Source organism: Rosa rugosa, chromosome 3, assembly GCF_958449725.1.
Source record: "Rosa rugosa chromosome 3, drRosRugo1.1, whole genome shotgun sequence".
NCBI lineage: Eukaryota > Viridiplantae > Streptophyta > Magnoliopsida > Rosales > Rosaceae > Rosa > Rosa rugosa.
The window spans coordinates 3,297,021-3,321,133 of record NC_084822.1 but is presented as its reverse complement, the minus strand read 5'-3'; the positions used below and the strand labels follow the sequence as shown (position 1 = coordinate 3,321,133).

The 24,113-nt window shown below is 36.3% G+C and overlaps 1 protein-coding gene, 2 long non-coding RNA genes and 1 pseudogene across 3 annotated transcripts; 2 read left to right on the top strand and 2 right to left on the bottom strand.

Moving 5' to 3' along the window:
- Window positions 1-1,589: 1,589 nt before the first annotated feature.
- On the bottom strand, window positions 1,590-3,418 carry LOC133735353 (uncharacterized). The gene is made up of 3 exons (XR_009858963.1): window positions 2,819-3,418; window positions 2,510-2,575; window positions 1,590-1,908 (listed from the first exon to the last, which is right to left on the bottom strand). It is a non-coding gene; the product is annotated as an uncharacterized LOC133735353 (long non-coding RNA).
- A 3,003-nt stretch (window positions 3,419-6,421) lies between these two features.
- Window positions 6,422-8,594, bottom strand: LOC133739367 (uncharacterized). Its single transcript, XR_009860592.1, has 3 exons — window positions 7,073-8,594; window positions 6,859-6,956; window positions 6,422-6,719 (listed from the first exon to the last, which is right to left on the bottom strand). It is a non-coding gene; the product is annotated as an uncharacterized LOC133739367 (long non-coding RNA).
- Window positions 8,595-11,498: 2,904 nt separating this feature from the next.
- On the top strand, window positions 11,499-12,326 carry LOC133737027 (uncharacterized). Its single transcript, XM_062164655.1, has one exon. The coding sequence runs from the start codon at window positions 11,499-11,501 to the stop codon at window positions 12,324-12,326; it is 828 nt and encodes a 275-aa protein (XP_062020639.1).
- A 2,842-nt stretch (window positions 12,327-15,168) lies between these two features.
- Window positions 15,169-18,829, top strand: LOC133740249 ((-)-germacrene D synthase-like; annotated as a pseudogene).
- Window positions 18,830-24,113: the final 5,284 nt, after the last annotated feature.

Genomic DNA, 24,113 nt, shown 5'->3' with positions numbered 1-24,113 from the left:
AGGGGTATTAGACAAGGTGATCCATTGTCACCTTATCTATTTATCTTATGTGCTGAAGGGTTGTCTTCTCTGATTGAGTTTTTTGCACAGCAGCAATGGATTCAAGGTATCAAGGTTACTCCTACTGCACCGATTTTGCATCATTTATTGTTTGCAGATGATAGTTTTTTGTTTGGCGCTGCAACTGAAGAGGAATGTCAGCAATTCAGAAATATTTTATATGCCTACGAGATAGCTTCTGGGCAGAGAGTAAATCTACAAAAAAGCAATGTCGCTTTTAGTAAGAATGTTAGTATGGACAGGCAATTGTATCTGGCAGATATCCTTGGGGTGCAAAGGGTGGATAAACATGAGAAGTATCTTGGCTTGCCTACCCATGTTGGAAGATCAAAGACAGCTGCATTTGCTTACTTGAAAGAGAAACTTACAAAGAAAGTCGTCAGCTGGAGAGCCAAATTATTAAGCGGAGCAGGTAAAGAAATTCTAATTAAAGTTGTTGCTCAAACTGTTCCAATGTATGTGATGAACTGCTATATGCTCCCTTTGGGTCTCTGTGATGATATGCATCAGTTATGTGCCGGTTTCTGGTGGGGGGATTCAGAGGAGAAAAATAAAATTCACTGGAGATCTTGGGAACGGTTATGTGTTCCTAAAAAGGAGGGTGGTATGGGTTTTAAGAACTTGCATTGGTTTAATAAGGCTATGTTGGCTAAACAAAGTTGGCGGTTGCTACAGAATCCAAATTCATTGATAGCTAGATTGTATAAAGCTATTTATTTTCCTAATGGTGAGTATCTCACAGCTGGTTTAGGGGATACACCCTCATTTTCATGGAGGAGCATTGTGGAAGCTAGGCAGGTGTTAGTTCAGGGCCTCAGATGGCAGGTTGGGAATGGTGAGCATATTGAGATATGGAACCATAATTGGATTCCAGATGTCACTATGCCAAAAAATGCTTCAGACGACAGACCATATCTGTCGTCTGATGAAGTAAAAATCTGTTGTCTAAGTGGCTGCCGTCTCTTATCCACTCAGACGACAGATATTCTCCGTCGTTGATAATGCACTCAGACGACAGATTCAGTTTAAGGTACTGTCGTCTGAAGTACCTAATATTGAAGAATCGGGGTCTTTCTGTCGTCTGAAACACCATACCACTACATATTTATGTTGTTTCTGTCGTCTGATTTAAAGTACAATGACAGTTATATGTCGACTGATTTCGTATGCAACAACATTTATATCGTAAGTTATGTTGTTTGAGATTTGTTTGGACTACAGATAATTGTGATTTTGTTGTCTGAGAGCTCTTTGAACTCCACTTTTCTGTTGTTTGAAGTAGGTAGAAATAACATATCAACCACCTACTTCTGTTGTCTGAGAGCTCTTTGAACTCTACTTTTATGTTGTTTGAAGTAGGTAGAAATAACATATCAACCACTTACGTCTGTTGTCTGAGAGCTCTTTAAACTCTACTTTTATGTTGTTTGAACTTGGTAGAAACAACAGATGATCATTTGTTTATGTTGTTTCTATTTTCTTGATACAACATAAATTGTGAAACCTGCATATATATATTTGTTGCCTTTCAACAATTTCAACATCATTCATCTACAATCATCAAAACCATAAAATTGGACTAAAATCAGCATTCAAAATGATGCCTATGTTTCATTGCATCAACATCATCCAAAATACAATTCATAGTTCCAACTCTAAACCTAGCCAACAGTTACATAATGATTGAGCCAACAGTTGAACTATTCAGACATTGTGGACAAGGCAAAACTTGATTCTTAGGAGATAGAAGATACTAGTTACGACTTTGACCACACTAGACTTTAACAAGCTTCAAACCTTTATCTGCAGCGATCTTTCCTCCTATGTAGCCCTTACTCCACATAATACCTGCAACCAAAAGCAGAAGCAGAAGTGCTGCTATTAATATTCCGATTGATGTTATGGCTTTCTTCTTTTTGCCATCATCTAAAGGAACTTCAAAGTCTGCAAAGATGTCACTACTACAAAAAAACCATTTTATATTACTGCATTTTCTTTATGGGGTTGACAAAATCAAATTCCCACATATATATAAATGAATTTGAATCACACATAGTTGGAGACAGTAAGCAAATTATCAGTGAAAAAATGACAAGATCAGTTGTTTGGAAACACAAGCAAAATTTAGAACGTAATAAGTAGAGGCCATGGCACCAAAAACCTTCTAGCCTTTTCATAGAAAGTTCTCAATTGCATAAATACCATACCATGGTATTATTGATTCCATTTTCTAAGCTATAAACTTATTTGAAACTCAGCCCACATATCACCTATACCATAATAACTAAGACAGATTTTCTTAAGGTAAATCATGAATTGTGGCAGAGGCAAAAGAAAGAAGCAAAACAAAGTTCCATCTGGAACTATGTGATTTGCCCTTGTAGAGCAGTCATATTTCGAAATGTAATCTCTACGATCCCAAACTTAGGACATAAGCAAAAGTCATTACCGTGTATAATCCCGGTAGTTAATGTACTTTATTGGCCTTTTGATCTTTCTTTTGCTAGTCCTCAACCTGATATCAAAAGTTTTACATTAGTGCAAGTGAGCAATATAACACTACTATTAATTGATTAAATTACAAAACGTATTACATAGCAGCATCTTAATCCAAAACTTAATAGATGCAACCACATATGGATGTCCACATCAAAACACACAAGCATCTAAATCATGCAGACCACGCAACATTCCTTACTTGTAGAGTAAACCAATAAGCCATAATCAAAATCTGTTGCTAGAAATGATGGAACCAAACCTATTGCTGTCAACATTGGCGCCACTCCTCTCAATAGGGCTTCAAGCTGCATAACATGACTTTTGAACCTCCTGCACGCTATACCAATGCATATATATATGGAATCAGAGTTGAAGAAATCAGAACTGAAACATTGCAATTTGATATTTTGAAAGGCAGTTAATATAAGAAACTGGTTGACTCTACAAGAGTCAAGTTTGAGAAGCAGTCAAATTCATAATACTGCCACAGCAAGACCAAATCTCGGTTAGTTCTTGAATCTTGATTATGTCCCAAGTATTCCTAATACTGCTTCTACTTGCGGGTTTATAGTTTATAATGCAAATTATTAGTTTTATACAATCTTTGATTTGTAAGTTGCTGAAACACTTGGAAACACTTCTGATCTGCTAGCAGGAAAACTCATCATATTATCCACTTTCTCCACTCAACAACTCCACAAGATGGAGTTGGTACAGAACATATAAACTGAAAAACAAAAATGGTACAGAACAAAGTTGACCCCTAGCCAACCAACATAAACTCAACCAGTGCATATTGAAGTATCCTTAACTGAAAAGAAACAAAGATATGGTTGTTGATTCATGTTAGTTCAATGAACTGTAACACAGAGGTAAAGGTAATATAATATTGTTCCAACTTTACAGTGGAAATTAACTTACCTTATCTCAACTTTCATTTTCTAAAGAATATTATTCACAGCAGCACAGACCCTACCAAGAAAAGGTGAAACCACCTGACATTGTAATATTGGGATCGCATGATATATAGATGAGCACACCTGTTAAATGATGATTTCTGCACTTTTAACAGTCTTGGTACTACGTCGCCTCTTGCTTGCTGAACCAGTTTTAGCATCAAGAATTTTGTTTTCCCCAACTGTCAATACAGGGAGACATCATTTCTTACTACAAAATATGGAAAGAACTCCTCCAGGAAATATAGACTAATTAAGGGAGGAAACAAAGATAAAGGGGGTAAAAAAAAGGATGTGAAATACAAATGGTGTCGATTATGGAGATCCAAACTGTTATAAGAAAGGCTAACCTTCAAGTGTCCCATTTTTACTTGGCCTATGTAAAGAACGATATGATGGATAGCAAGCACACATAAAATTCATTATCTGAAAACAAAACAAGATTAAAAATCAGAAGCAGTACAGCAAAGTTGAATCATGAATATATACCTTGGCAATGACTCTAGGGACACACAATTCACATTGGCAACCTAAACAAAATATATACCTTGAGAAACACAAAAATATATACCTTGAGAAACACAAAAATATATACCTTGAGAAACACAAAATATATACCTAAACAAAATATAGCCTCTTGAACTCCTCTAAGTACGGATTCATCATACACTGGGTTCCCAGCTGCCATGTTTTTATCGTCCCACATTCCCACACAAGAAACACAAAAATCATTACATTAGACATTAAGTCATTAACTAATTGTCTAATTTAACTCATTATAATTTAACAGTTAACATTATATGATTATAGCACGGATTAGCACCTACTGCCTACTGCGGTACTGCCAACAACAGAAACATCCTGCAACAAATGACCAAATCAACAAGCCCACTGCCTACAACTGAAACATCCAGATTATCAATTTCCAAAACAAATGCATTATCAATTTCCACTTTTCCAGCAACAAGAAGAAGATTATCAATTTCGGATTTCCACCAACAAGAACAAGATTACAAGAAGTGAAGAAGATTATCAATTTCAGAATTTCCACTTTCCAGCAACAACTCAACAAGATGATTATCACTTTCCACTTTCCAGCAACAACTTAACTCAACAACAATTCCAGCAACAAGAACAATAAGATCATCAATTTCGGAATTTCCATTTTCCAGCAACAAGCCATCAACTCAACAAGAACAAACATTATCAATTTCCAGATTATGATTATCAATTCAAGGCTTCAAGCAAAGATTATCACTTACCGTGGAGAAGCAGAGGGGAGGAGCTGTGGAGAGGAGGGGGGAAGAAGCTTCCGGTTGAATCTGGTGGAGGAAGAGTCGACTCCAGTACGGAGGGGCGAAGAAGCTTCCAATCTGCTTAAGAGTACAGCCGCGCGCGCAGAGAGACAGACCCAGAGCGACGAAGAAGCTTCCGATCCGATGCTTCAGAGTTTCGATCTGCTTCAGAGTTCCAGAGTTCAACCGCGCAGAGAGAAAGACCCAGAGCGACGAAGAAGCTTTTCCGATCCGATTTGCTTCAGAGTTCCGATCTTGTTCCGGACTTCCAAAGTTCAGCCGCGCAGAGAGAAATAGAGAGCGACAGAGAGAGAGAGCGACAGCAACGATGGAAAAGAAGGTCGAGCAAGAGAGAGAGGCTCACCAGTCACCAGCGACTGAGCTGAGGAGAGACTGAGCTTTAGGACGGCGTTTTGGCCTTTAGGACGAAGTGACCCGATGAAGTGTGAATATGTCTGGAAAAAAAGAAGTGGGAAGTTTAACTTTTGACTAAAAAAATAGGCGGGGCAGCAGTATTTTGCTCCTGTTTTTTCAAGTCTGTCCTCATATGTTTTTTCATTTACTCAGACAACAGAATCTGTTGTCTGAATTTTCTAAATTATAACAAACTTAAAAAAGTTGAATTGGTGTTGATTTTGATACCATTTAGACGACATAAATAGTTAAATCTGTTGTCTGAAGACGTTCAAAAAAATCAGACAACAGAAAAAACGTCTTCTGTCGTCTGAGGGGTATGGTATGAAGCATTTTTTGACATAGTGTGTGTACCCCAGAGGGCCGTCTTCACCTCCTCCGTATGATGCACCCCGTTTTGTTGAGGAGCTTATTGATCCAATTACTCGGAGTTGGGATGTAAATCTACTTGCTAGCACTACAACAAAAAACCTCATTAGCGAGGAACTTATTCCTCGTTGAAAACCAACATTTCCTCGTTGTAGTATTTCCGCGAGGAAATTTTTTTCGTCTTCAATTCGTCGGAGAAAGCTCGTCAAGAAAAGTTTCAACGACGAAAAAACTATTTCCTCGCCAAACCTTTTTTGCGAGAAAATTATTTTTTCTTGCTGTTAATCTTTGGCGACAATATATTTCCTCACCCAAACTCATAATTTTACCTCGTTAAAAAATTTCAAGGATTAGAAAATAGTCGTTAAATATATTTTCTGACAAACTTGATTTCGTCGCTAAATTATGTATTTCCTCGCTGATGATAATTAGTAATTAAAGAAGTTTTAAATAATAAAAAATTTAAACTACTGCTTTTGCGACAAAAATATTTTCGTCATTATAAATAGCTTTCGGTGAAGAAGTTTTTCCTCACTCTAAACCGTTTTCGGCGAGGAAATTTTGTTTCATCGTAATATGTATCATTTTAGCGAGAAAAAGTTATCTCCCTAAAAATAATCAACAACGAGGAATGTTTTTTCCATCGGTGTAGGAACTAAAGTCTATAGTGAGAAAATTATCCTTTGTCGTTATTAAATTTTAGTCTATAGCGAGGAAAATATTCTTTTTGTTACAATTGTTGTTTATTACGATATGACCTGAGGATTCTTATTCAAAACTAGTCAAACAATCAACAAAATAATGAAGGAAATAAAAGAACATAGCAAGGATTTTGGAACAGAAGAAATAACTTTTATTGCAGCAAACATGGTTTACATATGGTTTACAGGACAAAACTCTCTTGGTAGTTCATTATTCTCAGACTTGAAGGAAAAGATCCAAACCTATATTTCAAAGGCAAAAGCATATACTAGCAGCTTTAGCTCTTGTTCATGAAAGCTTAACAAGACAAGCCTCTCACTTCCTCATGATCACAGTCCACAAGCTGCTGCTCACTGAGACTCACGACCTCCGCGGTTGTCAAATAATGAGCTCCTTCCAGTGCAAGCTCCCCTTATCTACAAGACTGCAAGCAATAAATCATATCCTAGTATGTGATTCTTGTTCCTACAATCAGTGTGAAGTGCTTCAAATTGAGACAGAAATTGTTTCCAACTTGACACTGTAAAGCATCTAAGGGAAGTAAAAAAGAGAAAAAATCCAACCTTGAGATTGATCAGGGCTCTGATAAAGCCATGTAGGACTAGTAAGAAAAGAAGAAGCGTACAAACTGTTGTCGAAGAAGACGAAGAAGATTCATTCTCTGCAAAGAAACCACAGTAATTTTGGTGATTAAGAAACTCGACCAATATATGTAATCCTACTAGAAACTTATACAAAAAGACTTGAGAAATTATTCAAGCTTAGGGATAATAGTACCAGTAATAATCAGTTTTACATTATTATTGCCTTATTAAAGAAAGATAACTCGCAGAGTTCAGTCTGTTAATCCTGCATGAAGCAAACATGTATAATGCACCTGAGAAAAGAATCCACCTGAGAAAAAAATAATAAAAATAAACACAAAGAGACCAATATCCAGAACAGATATTCACAATGGTATCTCATTTTGTTTAACTTTCACAAGTACGGGGATACTAACCATTCAAGATCACAATAATGCGGTGAATAGTGGTCAAATAAACGAACCTGATGGAGCAGAGAGCTGAGTCGATCATTGTAACCTCCAAACAACATGTTGAGGAAATTTATAACTACACAAACTCATACAAAATAAGAATGAGAGAAATTGCTCAACTACATTAAATTTGAGCAACCCCATAAAAAATATACCTTCCAAGAGATGGCCAAGAATTTCCAGCAAAGGTAACTCTCTCTTCTGATACACTTTTCAACAGTACTCTATTCATAGCTTTTGGTAAAATAAAATACATTTTGCATAGATGGCCAAGGCGATTGCATGTTTATTAAAAAGACATGTGTACATGACAACAAAAAAAGTAAGAGACCAGCATCCATCAGAATACATTAACAATCTCAATAGATGCTAAAACAAGTTATTTTCCCACTTTCTAAACATATAGGCTGGAGAATGAAAGGACGAGTAGATCACATTGCAGCGTTTAGGCTTCTTTTCTACTATAAAAGGAGTAAAATTTGGTGGTGAGAAATAGAGGGAAAGGTTTGGGATACTTGGTTCAAGGCCAGCTAGTAAACAGACATAACAGTAACAATTGAATTCTACACACTACCATTAGCCTTGCGCCTTCAGGATTTGAGATACCAAAACTAAAACAACGAAGATACAGTATGCTTGATATCATAAACAACAGAAACAGACTGGTAGTAGCCACTGATATATGGCTGAACATATACTTGGTATTTGCACATGAATATTCAAGCAAAAATAGGAACAAGTATATGAACGTGTAAAATCAAGGATTCCAAAAGAAAAAAGAGACTGGATTAGAATTTTCAAACTGATGGTTTCTATACATTGTTTATTCTTGCTGGACAAAATCTTACCATGTTAAGATTTGGGTGCCGCCATGGCTTGGGTCGAAGCAAATGGCTTTTAACCACTTGCATCTCCTCCGACGCTGTCCGATACAGAAAGAAACGATGCAAATTGATCTTAATCCCAACCAAACCGACTGATGGAGAGAGAAGATTTATAATTGAAGCTTTCACTCTGTAGTAAATCAAAATTTTCTCCATCGAAGCTGTACCCAACCATGAGCTTCAAATCATGACGAGGGAAGGAAGAAAACAGGTTCCAATGAGAGAGAGGATGAGACCAGAAGGATCGCCACCTAACTACCCACGAGATCCAGAAGATTTCGATCAAAAACCCTACGCCCCAAGTTCCCCTAGTTTCCTCGACTCTGTGCGCGTGTAGCGTGTTCCGTTCGGTACACCTCTTTTTCTTTGGCTTGAAGAGATTTTTATCCCCATTACCTTCAATAAAAGATGAAAAGATATGTTTATTTATTTTTTTTATTTGTAATTTTACTTGTTTGTCCTTTTTCATTCACATAGTTCTCCTAGTATCTTTATAGAGGGTATTTACGTAAAAAACTTTGTTTTGGCTAGCAAATCTTTTTATTTTAATAGATAAAATAATTAAAATAAAAAAATCATAATACGCTAAACTCTTTTCATATAGAAGATGATCTAGATTCCAGATTATCAAAAAAGTTCTTTTAGGTTCTTAGTAGCAGTCAGCAATACAATAGTCTTCTAATTGGGCCTTTTTGGCAGTGTCTCATTTTATTTGATTTTTCACTTTTGCAAACGGGCGCGTTTCTGTTTTGATTGCCGCTTAGAACTTTTAAATGTTTCGCTTTTAATTTTATTGAGGTTTTTGAAAGCTCGCTTTAATTCAGGGTTTGTGGTTTAGGGTTTAGGGTTTAGGGGTTGATGGCTTAAGTCATGATAATGGCTAACTACATGATTTTCAATTTGAAGAATGTATTATATTATCAACAATTTAGTGTCTACATGATTTTCAATTTGAAGAATGTATTATATTATCAACAATTTAGTGTCTAGTGTGAGATTTTCTATGGAAATTTTATTTCGATGATCTGAATAGTTCAATCTTAAGACATCACTCCTAGATAATCTTTGTAAATTTTAAGCTAAATTGAGTACCATTTAGTCGTTAATTATCATGAATTATCAGGATGATCATATTGAACATAGTGTGATCGATCGTCTACTTTTCTTCGAAGTTCTACATCTTCAAAGAGTGTTATAAAACCAGAGCAGTTCAATTGGAATGACATAGTAAGTCATGTATGATACAGTAATATGCATAAAGAAGAGTCCCTTAGTGGAAACGTCATGTATGCAAAGTGAGCGCAAGATCAATGGGAAGGAATTGGGGAGTGATAATAAGTTACACACACACACACAGGGCCCTTCTAGCGAGAGATCCTTTTTTTTTTGCCATTTTAAGGGATTGCTTATTAGACCCACTTTTTGATCACATATTCACATCTCAACCGTTCAGTTTTTATGTCTATATGAGTATATCACTTCTGTAAATTTTCAGCCAAATTGATAATCATTAAGGCATTCATAACTGCGATTTACAGTTATAAAAATCAACGGTTCAAGTTGGATAGATTTGGTTCGTCAATTGATTTAATCTAGTTTGATAGCTTAACGATCATCAGTTTAGCTGAAAATTTGTAAAAGTGATCTATATATTAGAACCTAAAAACTGAACGGTCGAAATGTTGAAATGCGATCAAAAATGGATCCCTTAATGAAAGGGCCCTATATATATGACACGATGACAAAATAATTAGTTGGTCATCTAATGTACTAACGGCAAGAACATGTCATTCTTCAATTATATAATATCTTTAGTGAAGAAGACTTGGTTTCACTGCTATTAAATTTGGCGGTTCAAAAAACTTCCAGTCATTGAGTTGAAATTATTATTATCTCGCTAAATGTATCAAAGGCAAGAAAATCAATTATCACTAAAAAAGAACTTTTAGCGAGGAAATCATTCTCTATAAAAGTCATTTTTAGCGAGGAAATCATACTTTTGTCGACATATAATTTTGCAGGTTCGAGAAAACTTCCTACCAAAACTATAGCGACGACTTAATTATTTCCTCGATAAAATAATAACTTTAGCGAGGAAGACTTATTTCATTGCTATTAAATTTGGTAGGTTCAAAAAACCTTCTGCCAAAACTATTGCGTCGAAATTATCAATTTCTCGCTAAATGTATAAATAGCGAAAAAATCATTCATCGCTAAAATTTCTATTTTAGCGAGGAAATCATTCATCGATAAAAGTCCGCTTTTAGCGAGGAAATCGTTCATCATTAAAAGTCATCTTTTAGCGAGGAAATTATACTTCCGTCGTCATACAATTTGGCGGGTTCGAGAAAACTTCCCACCAAAACTATAGCGACGACTTGATTATTTCCTCGCAAACTACATCTTTTGGCGACCAAATGTTTCCTCACTGAACATTGACATTTAGCAAGGAACCAATAGTTTCGTCGCTACCAGATTTGGCGGGTTTTACATAATTTTCCGCCAAACAAATAGCGAGAAAAGTGTATTTCCCTCGCTAAATGCTTCTTTTGACGAGGAAATAGTTCCTCGCAAAACACGGACTGTTAGCGAGGAAACCATGGTTTTGTCGTCGTTGAACTTGGCGGGTTTTACATAATTTTCCGCCAAACTAATAACGACGAAATCGTTATTTTCTCATTGAATGTCTTTTTAGCGATGAAAAAAATCCTCACTGAAGTCTCCTATTTCATCGCCAATAACATGATGATTTAGGAGACCAAATTATGGTCACCTTTAGTGATGAACTGAAATATTCGTCGTAGAAAGTGGTGTATAGTGAGGAAATTATGTTTCTCGCAGAAAACCTAATGACATTTAGTGAGGAATCAACATATTCCTCGTAAAAAGTGACATTTACTGAGGAAAATAAATTCCTCGCAAAAAACTTGGTCGCTAAAAACACTTTCTGTTGTAGTGTAGGTACTTTACCCAAACTGATATTGATTTGGTATTGAGCATTCCATTGACAAGGCATGCACAGAGTGATAGACAAATTTGGCATTTTCACAAGAAGGGTTTCTTTACTACAAATAGTGCATACTTTGTTGCTCGTGATTTGGCTTTGGGTTTAATTTTAGCCCCCCCCCCCCCCCCCCCACCACCTGTTGATTCTTATAAGGCAGTGTGGAAGGCAATATGGGATGCTAAAGTACCTAGCAAGGTAGCTCTACATGCATGGAAGACAGCGGTTAATATTCTTCCTACACGGCTGGGATTGAGTACTAAAGGCTATAATGGAGAGATGGGGTGTTTATTGTGTCTGCATACTTTGGAAAACAACTTGCATGTTTTTGTTGATTGTCCATATGCACAGGAAGTTTGGTATAGAGCTGGTTTACAGCTGCCTACTGGGCCGGGCGACAATTTTATAGATTGGTTTTTGGGTGTAATCAATAGTTTGACAAAGGAGCAGATAGCTAGGTGTTTGATGCTCTTATGGTGGATTTGGAAAAACAAGAACAGTCAATTGTGGGAACATAAGAGACAGCATGCATCTGAGGCTGTGTTGCTCACTATGGGTTGGTATGAGGAATTCAAAAAAGTAAATGTGCAGCCAACGGAGATTAGGAGACAATTGGTGACATGGACAAGACCACAAGAGAATTGGGTGAAGGTTAATTGTGATGGTGCATTCCAGCCGGCAACAAGAAAGGGGGGTGCTGGAGTTGTGATCCGAGATGCTAATGGTGATTTTCAAGTTGGTGCTGCTAGACCTCTCCCTTTAGTAACGTCGCCTTTCCATGCAGAATTGATGGTGTTAAAGGAAGGGATCAATTTGGCAGTGGCATTACAGCATGAACAGGTACTGTTTGAATCTGATAGCTCTTTATTGGTTCAAGCTTTGCATTCAACTGAACCGGATTTATCTACAATGAGTATGTTGCTTGATGAGATCAGACTAGTGCTGCAAAATCATGGTGGTTATAGAATTAATTATGTACCAAGGGAAGCAAATACAGTAGCTCATGGATTTGCTTCTCATGCCTTAAGAAATAGGGATAGTCAAACTTGGTTTGTCATAGCTCCCGAATTTATAAGGGATGCCATTCGAAATGATTGTAATCGTTAATTGATTCAATGAAATTTATTTTCAAAAAAAAAAAAAAAAAAAGAAGTGAGAAGTCACAAGAATAAGTCACAATTGCTATGGAGCAAATATGACAAGCCTTAATTGATTTATAGCTTCTCACTTTTACCCAAGCTCAAAATCTTGATTCTCTTTGAAATCCTTTGAAAATTTGATGAAGGTTTGATGTAGAGCAAATGAGAGAAAAGAGAAAGAAAAAATTAGAATATTGGGTATTGGCGGTGAGAGAGAAAAGGATGGAGAATGGTGTAGTGGCTGGTCAGTGATAGAGGAAAGAAAAGGGAATGGTGTGTGTGTCTATCTACCGCTCTAAATGGAGGCTATTTTTTGGTGTCAAAGAGTTTCACCAAATTTTAAACTGTCCATAATACCCTTACATAACATAACTATTAAATTAAACCAATAAAATATTAATAGATAAAAGTGTAAAACTGAAAAAGTAACCAAATCACCATTATGATATATCCAAAAAGAAAATCACTATTCTTTTTAGGCTCCGTTTGGGATTGCTTCATTTAAAAAAAAAAAAAGTTTTTATCTAAAATTTTAGATTATATTGTGTTTGGTAAATAAAGAAAAAGCAGCTTTAATTTAAAATTATAGGTAACTGACAGTAGATTTTAGATTTTTAGTAGCAACCCAAATGTTACTTTTAGAAGCTATTATCGATTAAAACCAAGGTTTCAAATTTCAGTTTCGGTTTCGATTTCGGTACTTCAAATTTAAGGAAATTTAGGAGAAAGTTTCGATTTCGGTGGAAATTTCGGTTAAAAATAAAGAAATCAAATTAATTGCATTTATAAAATGATATTTTTGAATGAAACTTTTATATAGACTAAACTAACCTATAATAAACCTATTTACAATGTAACATCTCTAAAATTATACATTTATAATAGAATTATGATATTTTATATGGACGAGTAATTAACTAGTACTGTAGTAGGTTGCTAAACTAGTGTTTTATCTATGTGTATTGATAATGTGTTGTCATTGATAATGTAAATATGATTTACTTTTTTTAATAATTAGAAAATTACAAGGGGGTGGGGCGGGGCACATAAAACCAAAACCCCGTGAATGAAAATGAACAAGTACAACAAAAGGAATATAAAAGCTACTATGATGTGGTTCGATGTAGCTGGTTGAACTGCTTTCATTTAGTATCATACAATACTGCTCCTAAGTACATGAATTTTGGAAATGATTTTCGTACTTCATCACATGGTTATTGTATGTGTACGTGTTGTTCCATTTCCACATGCAATCCATATATCGGATATTGTGGAATTACCTAATATGATGTTACAGTGTATGAAGCATACAATATTTGAGACGAAGCAAAAAGGAAATCATGTTATGGTTGGAGCATTCAACTTTGTAGCAGATAAAAACAAAAAGGCTTTTTGTTGTATTCAACTTGATTCCAAAAAAAAAAAAAAAAAAAAAAAAAAACCAAAATTTCATATTTTCTCTATAAAAGTATGAAGTAAAAATTCATTGTAGGTGACATAAAAATTTAACAGAAATTTTAGAGAAATTTCGAACAAAATTTCGGTGTGAATTTTTAAATATATATTGTGTGTGTAGATATTTCGGAAATTAAGAATTTCGTGGAAATGTACGGAAAATTTCAGAAAATTTCGGGAAACTTCTGACGGAAATGATATAGCATATGAATTTCGTTTCGGTACTTCAAAATTACGCAAATTTCGACGGAAATTTCAGCAGTTTTGGAGAAATTTAAAACCTTGATTAAAACACACTTTGAAGTTGTTTTATGTACTGACAGCACTTTTAAAAATATTATTTAAAAACATGAAACTGTTTATTATTCTCACAACACAACAGCAGCAGTTTTTTTTTTTTTAAGTCACAGTAATCCCAAACTAGCCCTTAGTTGATCTATTTTTCATTAACCTCACAATATGACATGCGAGAAAAGCGGTCACATTGCTAGTGCATGTGTATATTGTTGTGCGGAAGCGGCAAATGAGTCACACACACACGGATCCAATAATGCCGATACTCCCCCCACTTTAGCCACCCGGTGCAGAACGAGTATGGGGTTTTAATACAAAAGGCCTCTGCATTAGTGTGTGTGGTACCATTCCTTATAACCCAAGGATGATTCTTCACCTTTCTGATGTGGGATTCCAAATGGCTCTAATCTAAGCTACACTTTTCCAACAATCTCCACCTTGGCTTGATTCGAGCCATCTTCAATTGTCTCATGATCTGAATTCCAATAGCTCCACCTTGACCACAAGCATCCAATTTCAAATCTTGTGATCCCAATCCAAACGGGAGCTCTTCCAAATTGCAACTCGACTGTATGAGACACCAAGTCCCAAGCGTAACCTGAAGAGGCGGCTTGTCACTTTTCCAACATATATGTGTGTGGCTGATTTATTGCTAGTGTATGTCATGTGTCTATATATGTGTTTATGGCTGATTAGTTGAGAGAGACAGAGAGAGGAGATGATAGAGTTTGGGTGGCTGTTGGTCTTCACCTGTTGGAGAGAACGAATGGATAAGGCATGTGAGGTAAGGAAAAAAAAAATCTTTTAAAAAAAATCTTTTAAAATAAAATAAAATGTGGAGTAAGAAAAAAGATCAAAACAAGGGCTGGGATTGTGCCACGTGAATTGGTCGGGAAAGCATAATTACGCAAGATCCTTTGCTTTAATTAATCAATCAACACGTGCAGCTAGCACATTCGACTGTTCACCTTTTTTATTTTTTCTTTTGTCTTTTTCCATTTTTTAAACCAACACGTGCAGCTAGCACTTATATATATTCTTTCAAACTTCTTCTACTCGCGCAAAGCCATTCATACAAGAAAATGTCTCTCCAAGTTTTAGCATCTCAAGCTGAAAGGCCAGATACCGTTGCTGATGTTAAGCGACCTTCAGCTAATTTTACCCCAAGCATTTGGGGTGATCATTTTCTCTCTTATGCTACCATGGTAGGATATATAATATATGTATGTAGAAGCGCATATTTTTCTTTAAGTTAGCAATTTCCAATAATATATACTTATATTGATTTTAATTCTAAAATTTCAGTTGGGCATAATTTTATTGTTTTGCATCATTGCAATACCATGTAAGCTATAAATATATATACGGAGCCGTTCAGAATAGGACGTCCGCACAGACGCAAAAGTGCGGACGTTCCTCCTCCGGTCTCGATCAGGCGACGCTGCGGTTGTCGGTGCCGAACCAGGCCTCGATGTCGAGCCTCTGCATGCCGTTGGAGTCGTCGATGAATAATTCAAAGTCGACCTCGATGGACTTCCATGGTTTCAAGCGAGCTCGCTGTGCACCCCTTCGATTCCGATCAGCTGAGGCTTCGTCTTGATGGTGACGCCGTCCGGGATGTCCAGAGGGTTCATCTGGCAACCGCAGCGCCTGAAATCATTGCCTGATCGAGGCTGGAAGAGGGACGTCTGCACTTTTGCTTCTTTACAGACATCCGCTTCTGATCCGACCTGAATACACACACACACACAGATATATATATATGTGTGTGTGTGTGTGTGTGTGTGTGTGTGTGTGTGTGTGTTTTTTTACGTACGTACAACTCCTTATGCGTAGCTAAAAACTCCAATAAGGCTAAAGCAAATGCATGGCCACGTTAATTTAGAGCATTTGAAAATCATATAATTTTTCTTTTCTTCAATTTGCTTGTGTAGGAAGTTGACATTAAACTTGAGCAACATGTCCGAGAACTGAAAGAAGAGGTGAAGAGAATGCTAATTGACTCCTTCAAAAACCCTTCACAACAATTGGACTTGGTTGATGACATTCAACGCCTAGGCGTGTCCTATCATTTTGAAAATGAGATTGATGAAATTTTGAAACAAAGTCACCACAACTACTCTTATGGTAGTGAAGATGACCTATACACTATTGCTCTCCGTTTTCGATTGCTGAGACAACAAGGTTACAATGTTTCATGCGGTAAGTTGTTCATTTGTGTGTGTATTCTAATAGCTCGCTTTATAGTGCTAAACTAAGGAAAAATAGTATATGTTACTTGATACGTATAATATTAGCATCGACATGATTTCGTAAACTCTTAGTTGAATTTCTATGCCCATGCATGCCAATATACGGATAATAGCCTGACATGAAATTTGTCCATCTCTTTGTCTTTGTCTGTATATAGATAATATGATATATAGAGGCTCGTATAATGGATTCCCTGGTAATGCAGATATGTTCAACAAGTACATGGAAGCAAATGATCAAAAATTTAAGGCATCTCTCTTGAGTGATGTATCAGGACTATTAAGCTTGTATGAAGCCGCCCATCTTAGGATACACGGAGAAGACATACTTGAAAAGGCTCTAGCTTTCACCACCACTCATCTTGAGTCGATCAAACACAGTTTAAGCCCTCCACTTTCGAAACAAGTAGCTCATTCCTTAACTCAGCCACTTCGAAAGGGCATCACAAGGGTGGAAGCTAGATATTACTTGTCAATCTATCATGAATGCGATTCACATAACGAGACTCTCCTGACTTTTGCAAAGTTGGATTTCAACCTACTGCAGCAAGTCCATCAAAAGGAACTATGTGAAATTACAAGGTTAATTAACTATCAAACTACTTACATATTTACTAAATCTAAGAAATACTATTTGGTTCTACCAATTAAATTGTTCTGTAATTTAATTGTAGGTGGTGGAAGGACTTGAACGTGAGAAACACGTTGCCGTTTATAAGAGATAGAGTTACCGAAGCTTACTTTGGCTGGGTTTTGTCAGTGTACTTCGAACCTCAATATTCCTTTGCTAGGAGGACATCATGCAAAGTCACCGCCATGACATCTATTATCGATGACATTTATGATGCCTATGGCACACTTGAAGAACTAGAGCTCTTTACTAAAGCTATTCAAAGGTTAATTTATTATTTAAATTAACTGTCACTAGCCCTTGTCTAAACTTGATCACCCAACAATTGAAAGCTAGTTAAAAGATACACATGGATTTACCTCAATACACACGCACACGCGCACACACATACAAATCATTAAAGATAAATGTAGAGTGTTGGAAATAACTGAAATGGTTAAATGGTTTTTGTTTTTCCTGAAACTTTTGCAGGTCATATATTATTTGAGTGACCTAGAATTAAGAGGGGTAGTCAAGATCATCAAAAACAATTTAAATTATATATATATATATATATATATATATATGTATATAGTTATATACATGCATGCATGGTTGATAATAAGTATCGGCATATATAAATACTACAAATCAATGGTTTTTTGGTTTAAGTGCATTTTTGGGTATGTTAAAATATGCAGGGCTAACTTTTCAATTGTCTACTAATCGATTAGGTGGGACGTCTATGCCATAGATCTGTTACCTGCAGATTATATGAAAGTCTGTTATAAGGCACTGTTAGAAGTCTACACTGAAATTGAAGAAGAGCTTGCAAAGGAAAGAAAGTTGTATCGAATCCACTACGCCAGAGAAGCTGTAAGCCCCATTAGCCTAGTACTTTTTGAGTTTTAAGTCTATATACATAGTTTATGTATGTAAAATATGACTTTGGTTAGTGACGAACAAATGTACGTTAATCGATCGGTTGTCTCTTATATGTAGATGAAAAAGCAAGCTGAAAATTACTTCCTTGAAGCTAAATGGTTGCACCAGAAACACATACCAACAATGGATGAATACATGGCCCTAGCTTGAATGACCACAGGCTTCCCTCTGCTAATAACAACATCTTTTGTTGGAATGGGAGATGTTGCTACACAAGACTCCTTCGATTGGTTGGCCACTTATCCCAAGGCTGTAAAAGCGGCTGCGGTAGTTGGCCGACTCATGGATGACATAGCGGACCATAAGGTACGTACATACCTATTGCTATATAGCAAGTCTTGATCGATACTTGTTGTCCACTAATTTCATCATCGATCACTTTAAGACTTTATACTGGTATAGTGGTTGTTAATTGATATATTGTACTTACCACGGTTCTGTATATATATGAGCCAATTCCTCTAGTGCATGCATTTTTTTTCTTCTAATTACAGCAATTATTAAGCTTTGTATTTGAACCTAGCTAGATGATCATGTACGTCTCTGCATTTGTAGTTTGAGCAAAAGAGAGGACATGTTATAACCTCAGCTGTAGAGTGCTACGTACATGAAAGAATATGGTGCCACAGAAGAAGAGGCAATAATCGAATTGCGTAGGAAAGTGAGTGACGCATGGAAGGACATAAATGAATCGTTCCTCCTCAGCTCCCTAATGTTGTTCCGAGGCCATTGCTAACTCGAATTATTAACTTTGCACGTGCCACGGATGTTCTATACAAGTACGGAGACGGTTACACTACTCTTCATGATACTGTGCTCAAGGATTTTGTAATTTCTACACTTGTCCAACCCGTGCCTGTATAAACTTCAAATCATGTACGTTTCTTATATATCTTAATACATATGATGGGTTGTCGTTCTTTGGTACGTACAAACCAAACACACAAAAAACCTATTCAAATCTAATAAATAGAAAACATGGAGCTATATCGATCTTTCTGCCATATATTTATGAGGTTCTCTCTAGAAGAATTATTCAGAATAATATATAGATATAAGTACGGAGTTGCAGTCAGCAATATTGGTGGATTTTGTTTTTTTTTTTCGTCTGAACAGCAATATTGGTGGATATATAAAAGAAAACAAAACATATGGGACCTGAGCATGTTAGACTTAGATACCCTCAAACAAACCAGCCATCAATTCCAACTCAGAATGAGGCTATATGTAGCTACCATTTCATCCATTAAATTTGAACCTCCCCCCTTTTGTTTCATAAAACTGACCAGATGGGTTTTGTTCCCGATGATGCTCAATTGCTGGCTAGCTTTCCCCAGTTTCCCGTTTAGAGCCTCTGGTTTTATATATCATGCAGTTTATATATCATGTCCGATAAATGATTTCCGGTTGTGTTGATTATTTAGGAAGATTACAAACCAGAAGATGAGGAAGACGATGGTGAGAAAAGCTGGGTGGGTCTTAAGCTTAGGCTGCTTGGTTTTCATGATGGGAATGGGATCGGGTTCCGCCACCTCTTCTAATTAATTTATCTTGTTTATTGTTTTTGTAACTATCACTTGATCAATTTTGATGGTTAGCTCTTTGTTTTTGATGGGTAGCATAGTTTGCTTTTGATTACATGAGGGAGGCATTTGTACGTTTTGAGTTGACCAATGTGGGTTGTCATTTGTTTGATTGATATCTTTACAATTCCTCGGAATTCTCACTGCTCTTGAATCCCAGGGAGAGGAGGTCATTAAAACTCTTTTTAATCCCATTTTTAACAAACCCTGGGAATTCTCACTTTGCTTATATTTGAACATTTGCCTTACATATGCCAAGTTATAGGGGTTGCTTGCTCCCAGAGCTGCAATCAAAATCAAAGGTAAGCTTGTTTCCTCTTTTTATACAAAATCAGAGAGATGGGTTTGAGTGCCGCTTATGGCTAGATTACTGAATTTGTGGGACTATGAATCAACCTATAGGTTAGAAAATTTTGATTCATTGGATCTTTTAGTGTGCACATTAGCTGTTTGAATAAATGCTCCAAATGCAATTTTTTGGCAAATGTTGTAAAACCATAGTTACATGCTCACAACATATGCACAACAATCATAAAAGGATTAAGGCTTACCTTCAGCAATAACAGGCATGGATTCCATCTTATGCAACTGCTTAACTCGATCACTGAATGTGGTCTTCTGTTACTTACCAACTTGCTTCTCAATGGACAGAACAATATGCAATAGTCGTGGTAGTAATCAGGGACCAATTCATCTGTATATATATGAGACTTAAACCTCAAGAAGCTTCCCATTAAAGCATTCCTTGTCGGTTTAGGTTTCACTCTTAGATTCCTAATGTATCACAACTTGTAGCCTTTCTTGTCGACTAAGCAATGGATTACTATCCTTAATGAATTGATACACTATTCATTAAGTTACTAGTATTGATTTACTGTTTGTATCCATGTTAAACTAGGATTGATATTAAGCTAATCATCAATTACTTTATGATGATATGTGTTATGTCCATATTTGATCTTACAATCTCCCCCTTGGACTCACACATATCATGCTCGATGATTTGCACCAGAGAACATCAAAACCTACTTAACTTACTGAAGTGCGCGCCAGATAACAAACTCAAATCGAAAATCCATTCCAACATGGTCAGATCACAGTTACTTATGCAGAGCAAGAAACAGTATACATTTTAACAAAAATGCAGAGTTTCAAAACCACTAACATAAGCTTCTGCAATCCACATATGTTCAACCAGAAGTGATACAATATATGTTAATGTGTATCAACAAGTAAACATATATTAGGTCCTACTTTATGTTTCTAAAACCAGAAACTCAAGCAAATTTACTGAACACTGATGGCTTAAAAAATATTGCTTGAACCTTAACATCATGCTTCACATGATTTAAGCCATCTGATAGCAAGTATGATATTCAAAACAAGATGATAATTTCCAAAATAAAACAATAAAGCTGCAGCAAAATCATAACTGGAAATACCTCAAAAGTTTATTGATAATAATAAAATCTGTCATTACAAACAAGTTGTGATAAATAAAGTCAAAAGATCACAACTAAAAATACAAGAACTCAAAAACCTTAGAAATTTAAATTGCTCCAACTGGATTAACTCTCTACTGAACCTAAGCATCTAGATTAGCTAAAACTCCAATGCTTGCCGTATGCTTCTGGAATGCTGCTACTGACAAGGCCTTGGTGAAGGGGTCTGCTAGCTGTGAATTCGTGTCAATACTCAAAACAGCTATTTCACCATGCTTTACCCTTTCTCTAACACTGTAATACTTTAGATCAATGTGTTTAGAATTATTTGATCTTTTACTGTTCTTGCTAAAGAAAACTGCTGCTTCATTATCACAATAAATCACAAGTGTGCCTGCCACAATGTGACTTAACACTTTGGTCTGCATCAAGAAATTCCTGATCCAAAGTCCTTCACACACAGTTTCATATACTGCAATAAATTCAGCTTGCATGGTGGAGGTTGAAACTAGTGTTTGCTTCATGGTTTTCCAAGCAACTGCACCTCCTGCTAGCATGTACACATATCCACAAGTTGACTTCTTGGAGTCCGAATAGTTCCCTGCGAAATCAGAATCTGAAAATCCAACGAGTTTCAAATCCTCCACTTGCCTATAAACTAGCATGTGACATTTAGTTTTCTGCAGGTACCTCAACACTTTCTTCCCAGCTACCCAATGTTCATGGCCTGGATTAGATTGAAATCTCGATAAAATCCCTACTGCAAAAGACAAGTCTGGCCTAGTGCAGACTTGTGCATACATGAGACTTCCTACAAGTCTAGCATAAGGCTTTGACTCCATAATTTCTTTCTCAACATCACTATTAGGACTCTGCTTCTTGGTTAACTTATCACCTTTGGACATGGGAACTTCTCCAGCTGCACACTTTTCCATACCAAATCTCTTCAAAACTTTGGTAATATAGTTCTGTTGAGACAAACCAAGTAGTCTATGTGCTCTATCTCTTTTAATCTCAATGCCTAGTACATAGGATGCTTCTCCTAAGTCTTTCATGTCAAAATTCTTTGACAGAAAACTCTTGGTGTCTTTAAGCAGTTTAAAATTACTGCTAGCCAAAAGTATATCATCGACATAGAGTACTAGGAAAATAAAATTGTTCCCAATTGTCTTCAAGTAAACACACTCATCAACAAGATTCTCTGTAAATCCAAAAGTAGAAATCACAGAATCAAATTTCTTGTACCACTGTCTAGAAGCTTGTTTAAGGCCATAAATTGATTTTCTTAACCTGCATACTAAGTTTTCACTTCCAGCTTGCACAAAACCTTCTGGCTGCTTCATATAAATCACTTCATCTAGTTCACCATTCAAGAAGGCTGTTTTAACATCCATTTGGTGCAGCTCCATATCAAAATGAGCCACTAAAGCCATGATTATCCTAAACGAGTCTTTTGTAGAAACTGGAGAAAAAGTCTCAGTAAAATCAATGCCCTCCTTCTGTGTAAAACCCTTGGCAACTAATCTTGCTTTATGTCTCTCTACATTGCCATTTGCATCTCTTTTGGTTTTGAAAACCCATTTACAACCTATAGGTTTCTGATTAGGGTCAGGTTCAACTAATTCCCAAACTGCATTTTGGCTCATGGAATCAATTTCTGCTTCCATTGCTAGCTGCCATTGGTGAGATTCATTACTTTCAATAGCCTGGTTAAATGTAGTTGGATCATTGTCCTCTGCACAGTCCATTTCAATTTCTGCTTCTTGCAGATAAACAATGTAGTCATTATCTTCCCCCCCATAAGTTGGTTTTCTTGCTCTCTGTGATCTTCTAGGCTGAGGGTTGACAGGGACTTGATCAGTTACAGGGTCAGTTACTTGACCAGTGACAGTTACTTGGTTAGTTACTTGACCAGTGACATGGTCAGTTACTTGTCCAGCGACAGTTACTTGGTCAGTGACTTGACCAGTGACAGGTACTTGACCAGTTACATGGTCAGTTACATGACCAGGTACAGTTACTTGGTCAGTTACATGGTCAGTGACATGACCAGTTACATGACCGGTTACTTGATCAGGGACAGTTACGAGGTCAGTTACTCGACCAGTGACTCGATCAGTTACATCTTGTTCTAAAGGCAATACAACACTTATATTCTCATCCGACACAATTTCCTCAAAATCTGAGGTTAAATCCTCAAGGTTTGTATTGTGAACTTTTTCACTTAGAAACTTTACTTGATGTGTTTCAAAAATTCTAGGTGAATGATGAGCAGAATATAATTTATAGCCTTTAGATTTATCTGGATAACCTATAAAATAGCAACTAACTGTCTTAGGATCAAGTTTATTCAAGCTTGGATTATAAATCCTAGCTTCTGCATGACATCCCCAAACATGGCAGTGATGAAGACTAGGTTTTCTGCCACACCAAAGCTCAAAAGCAGTATTTTCTATGGCTTTGCTAGGTGTTCTGTTGCAAATATAATTTGCAGTTTTTAAAGCCTCACCCCACAGAAATTTAGGCAAACCTGTTGTACACATCATACATCTAACCATGTTCAAAAGAGTCCTATTCTTTCTCTCTGCAACACCATTCTGTTGTGGGTTATAGGGTGTTGTATATTGAGCTTTAATTCCATTTTCTTGCAAAAACAAGGCAAATGGACCCTTTTGTTGGCCGGATTCAGTGTACTTGCCATAGAACTCACCCCCTCTATCTGATCTTACTGTTTTGATTTTCTTTTCTAGTTGATTTTCTACCTCAGACTTAAAGATTTGAAAAGCTTTCAATGCTTGTGCCTTTTCTGAAAGTAGATAAACATAACTGTATCTAGAAAAATCATCAATGAATGTGATAAAATACACATTCCCACAGATAGTTTGATGCCTAAATGGTCCACATATATCAGTGTGTATGAGTTCTAATAAATTTTGGCTTCTATATGCAGTCTTCTTTCTAGTATTAGTTATTTTTCCCTTAAAGCATTCAACACAATCTGTTAGATCAGAAAAATCAAGTTCATTTAGGATGTTGTTTTTCACCAAAATTTTCAGTCTCTCTTTTGAAACATGGCCGAGTCTTCTATGCCATAAAAATGCAGACTTTTCATTTAGTTTGGTTCTTTTAACACCTGTTAAAGTGCTAGTACTGTTGGTGTTATTTTCAACAAGT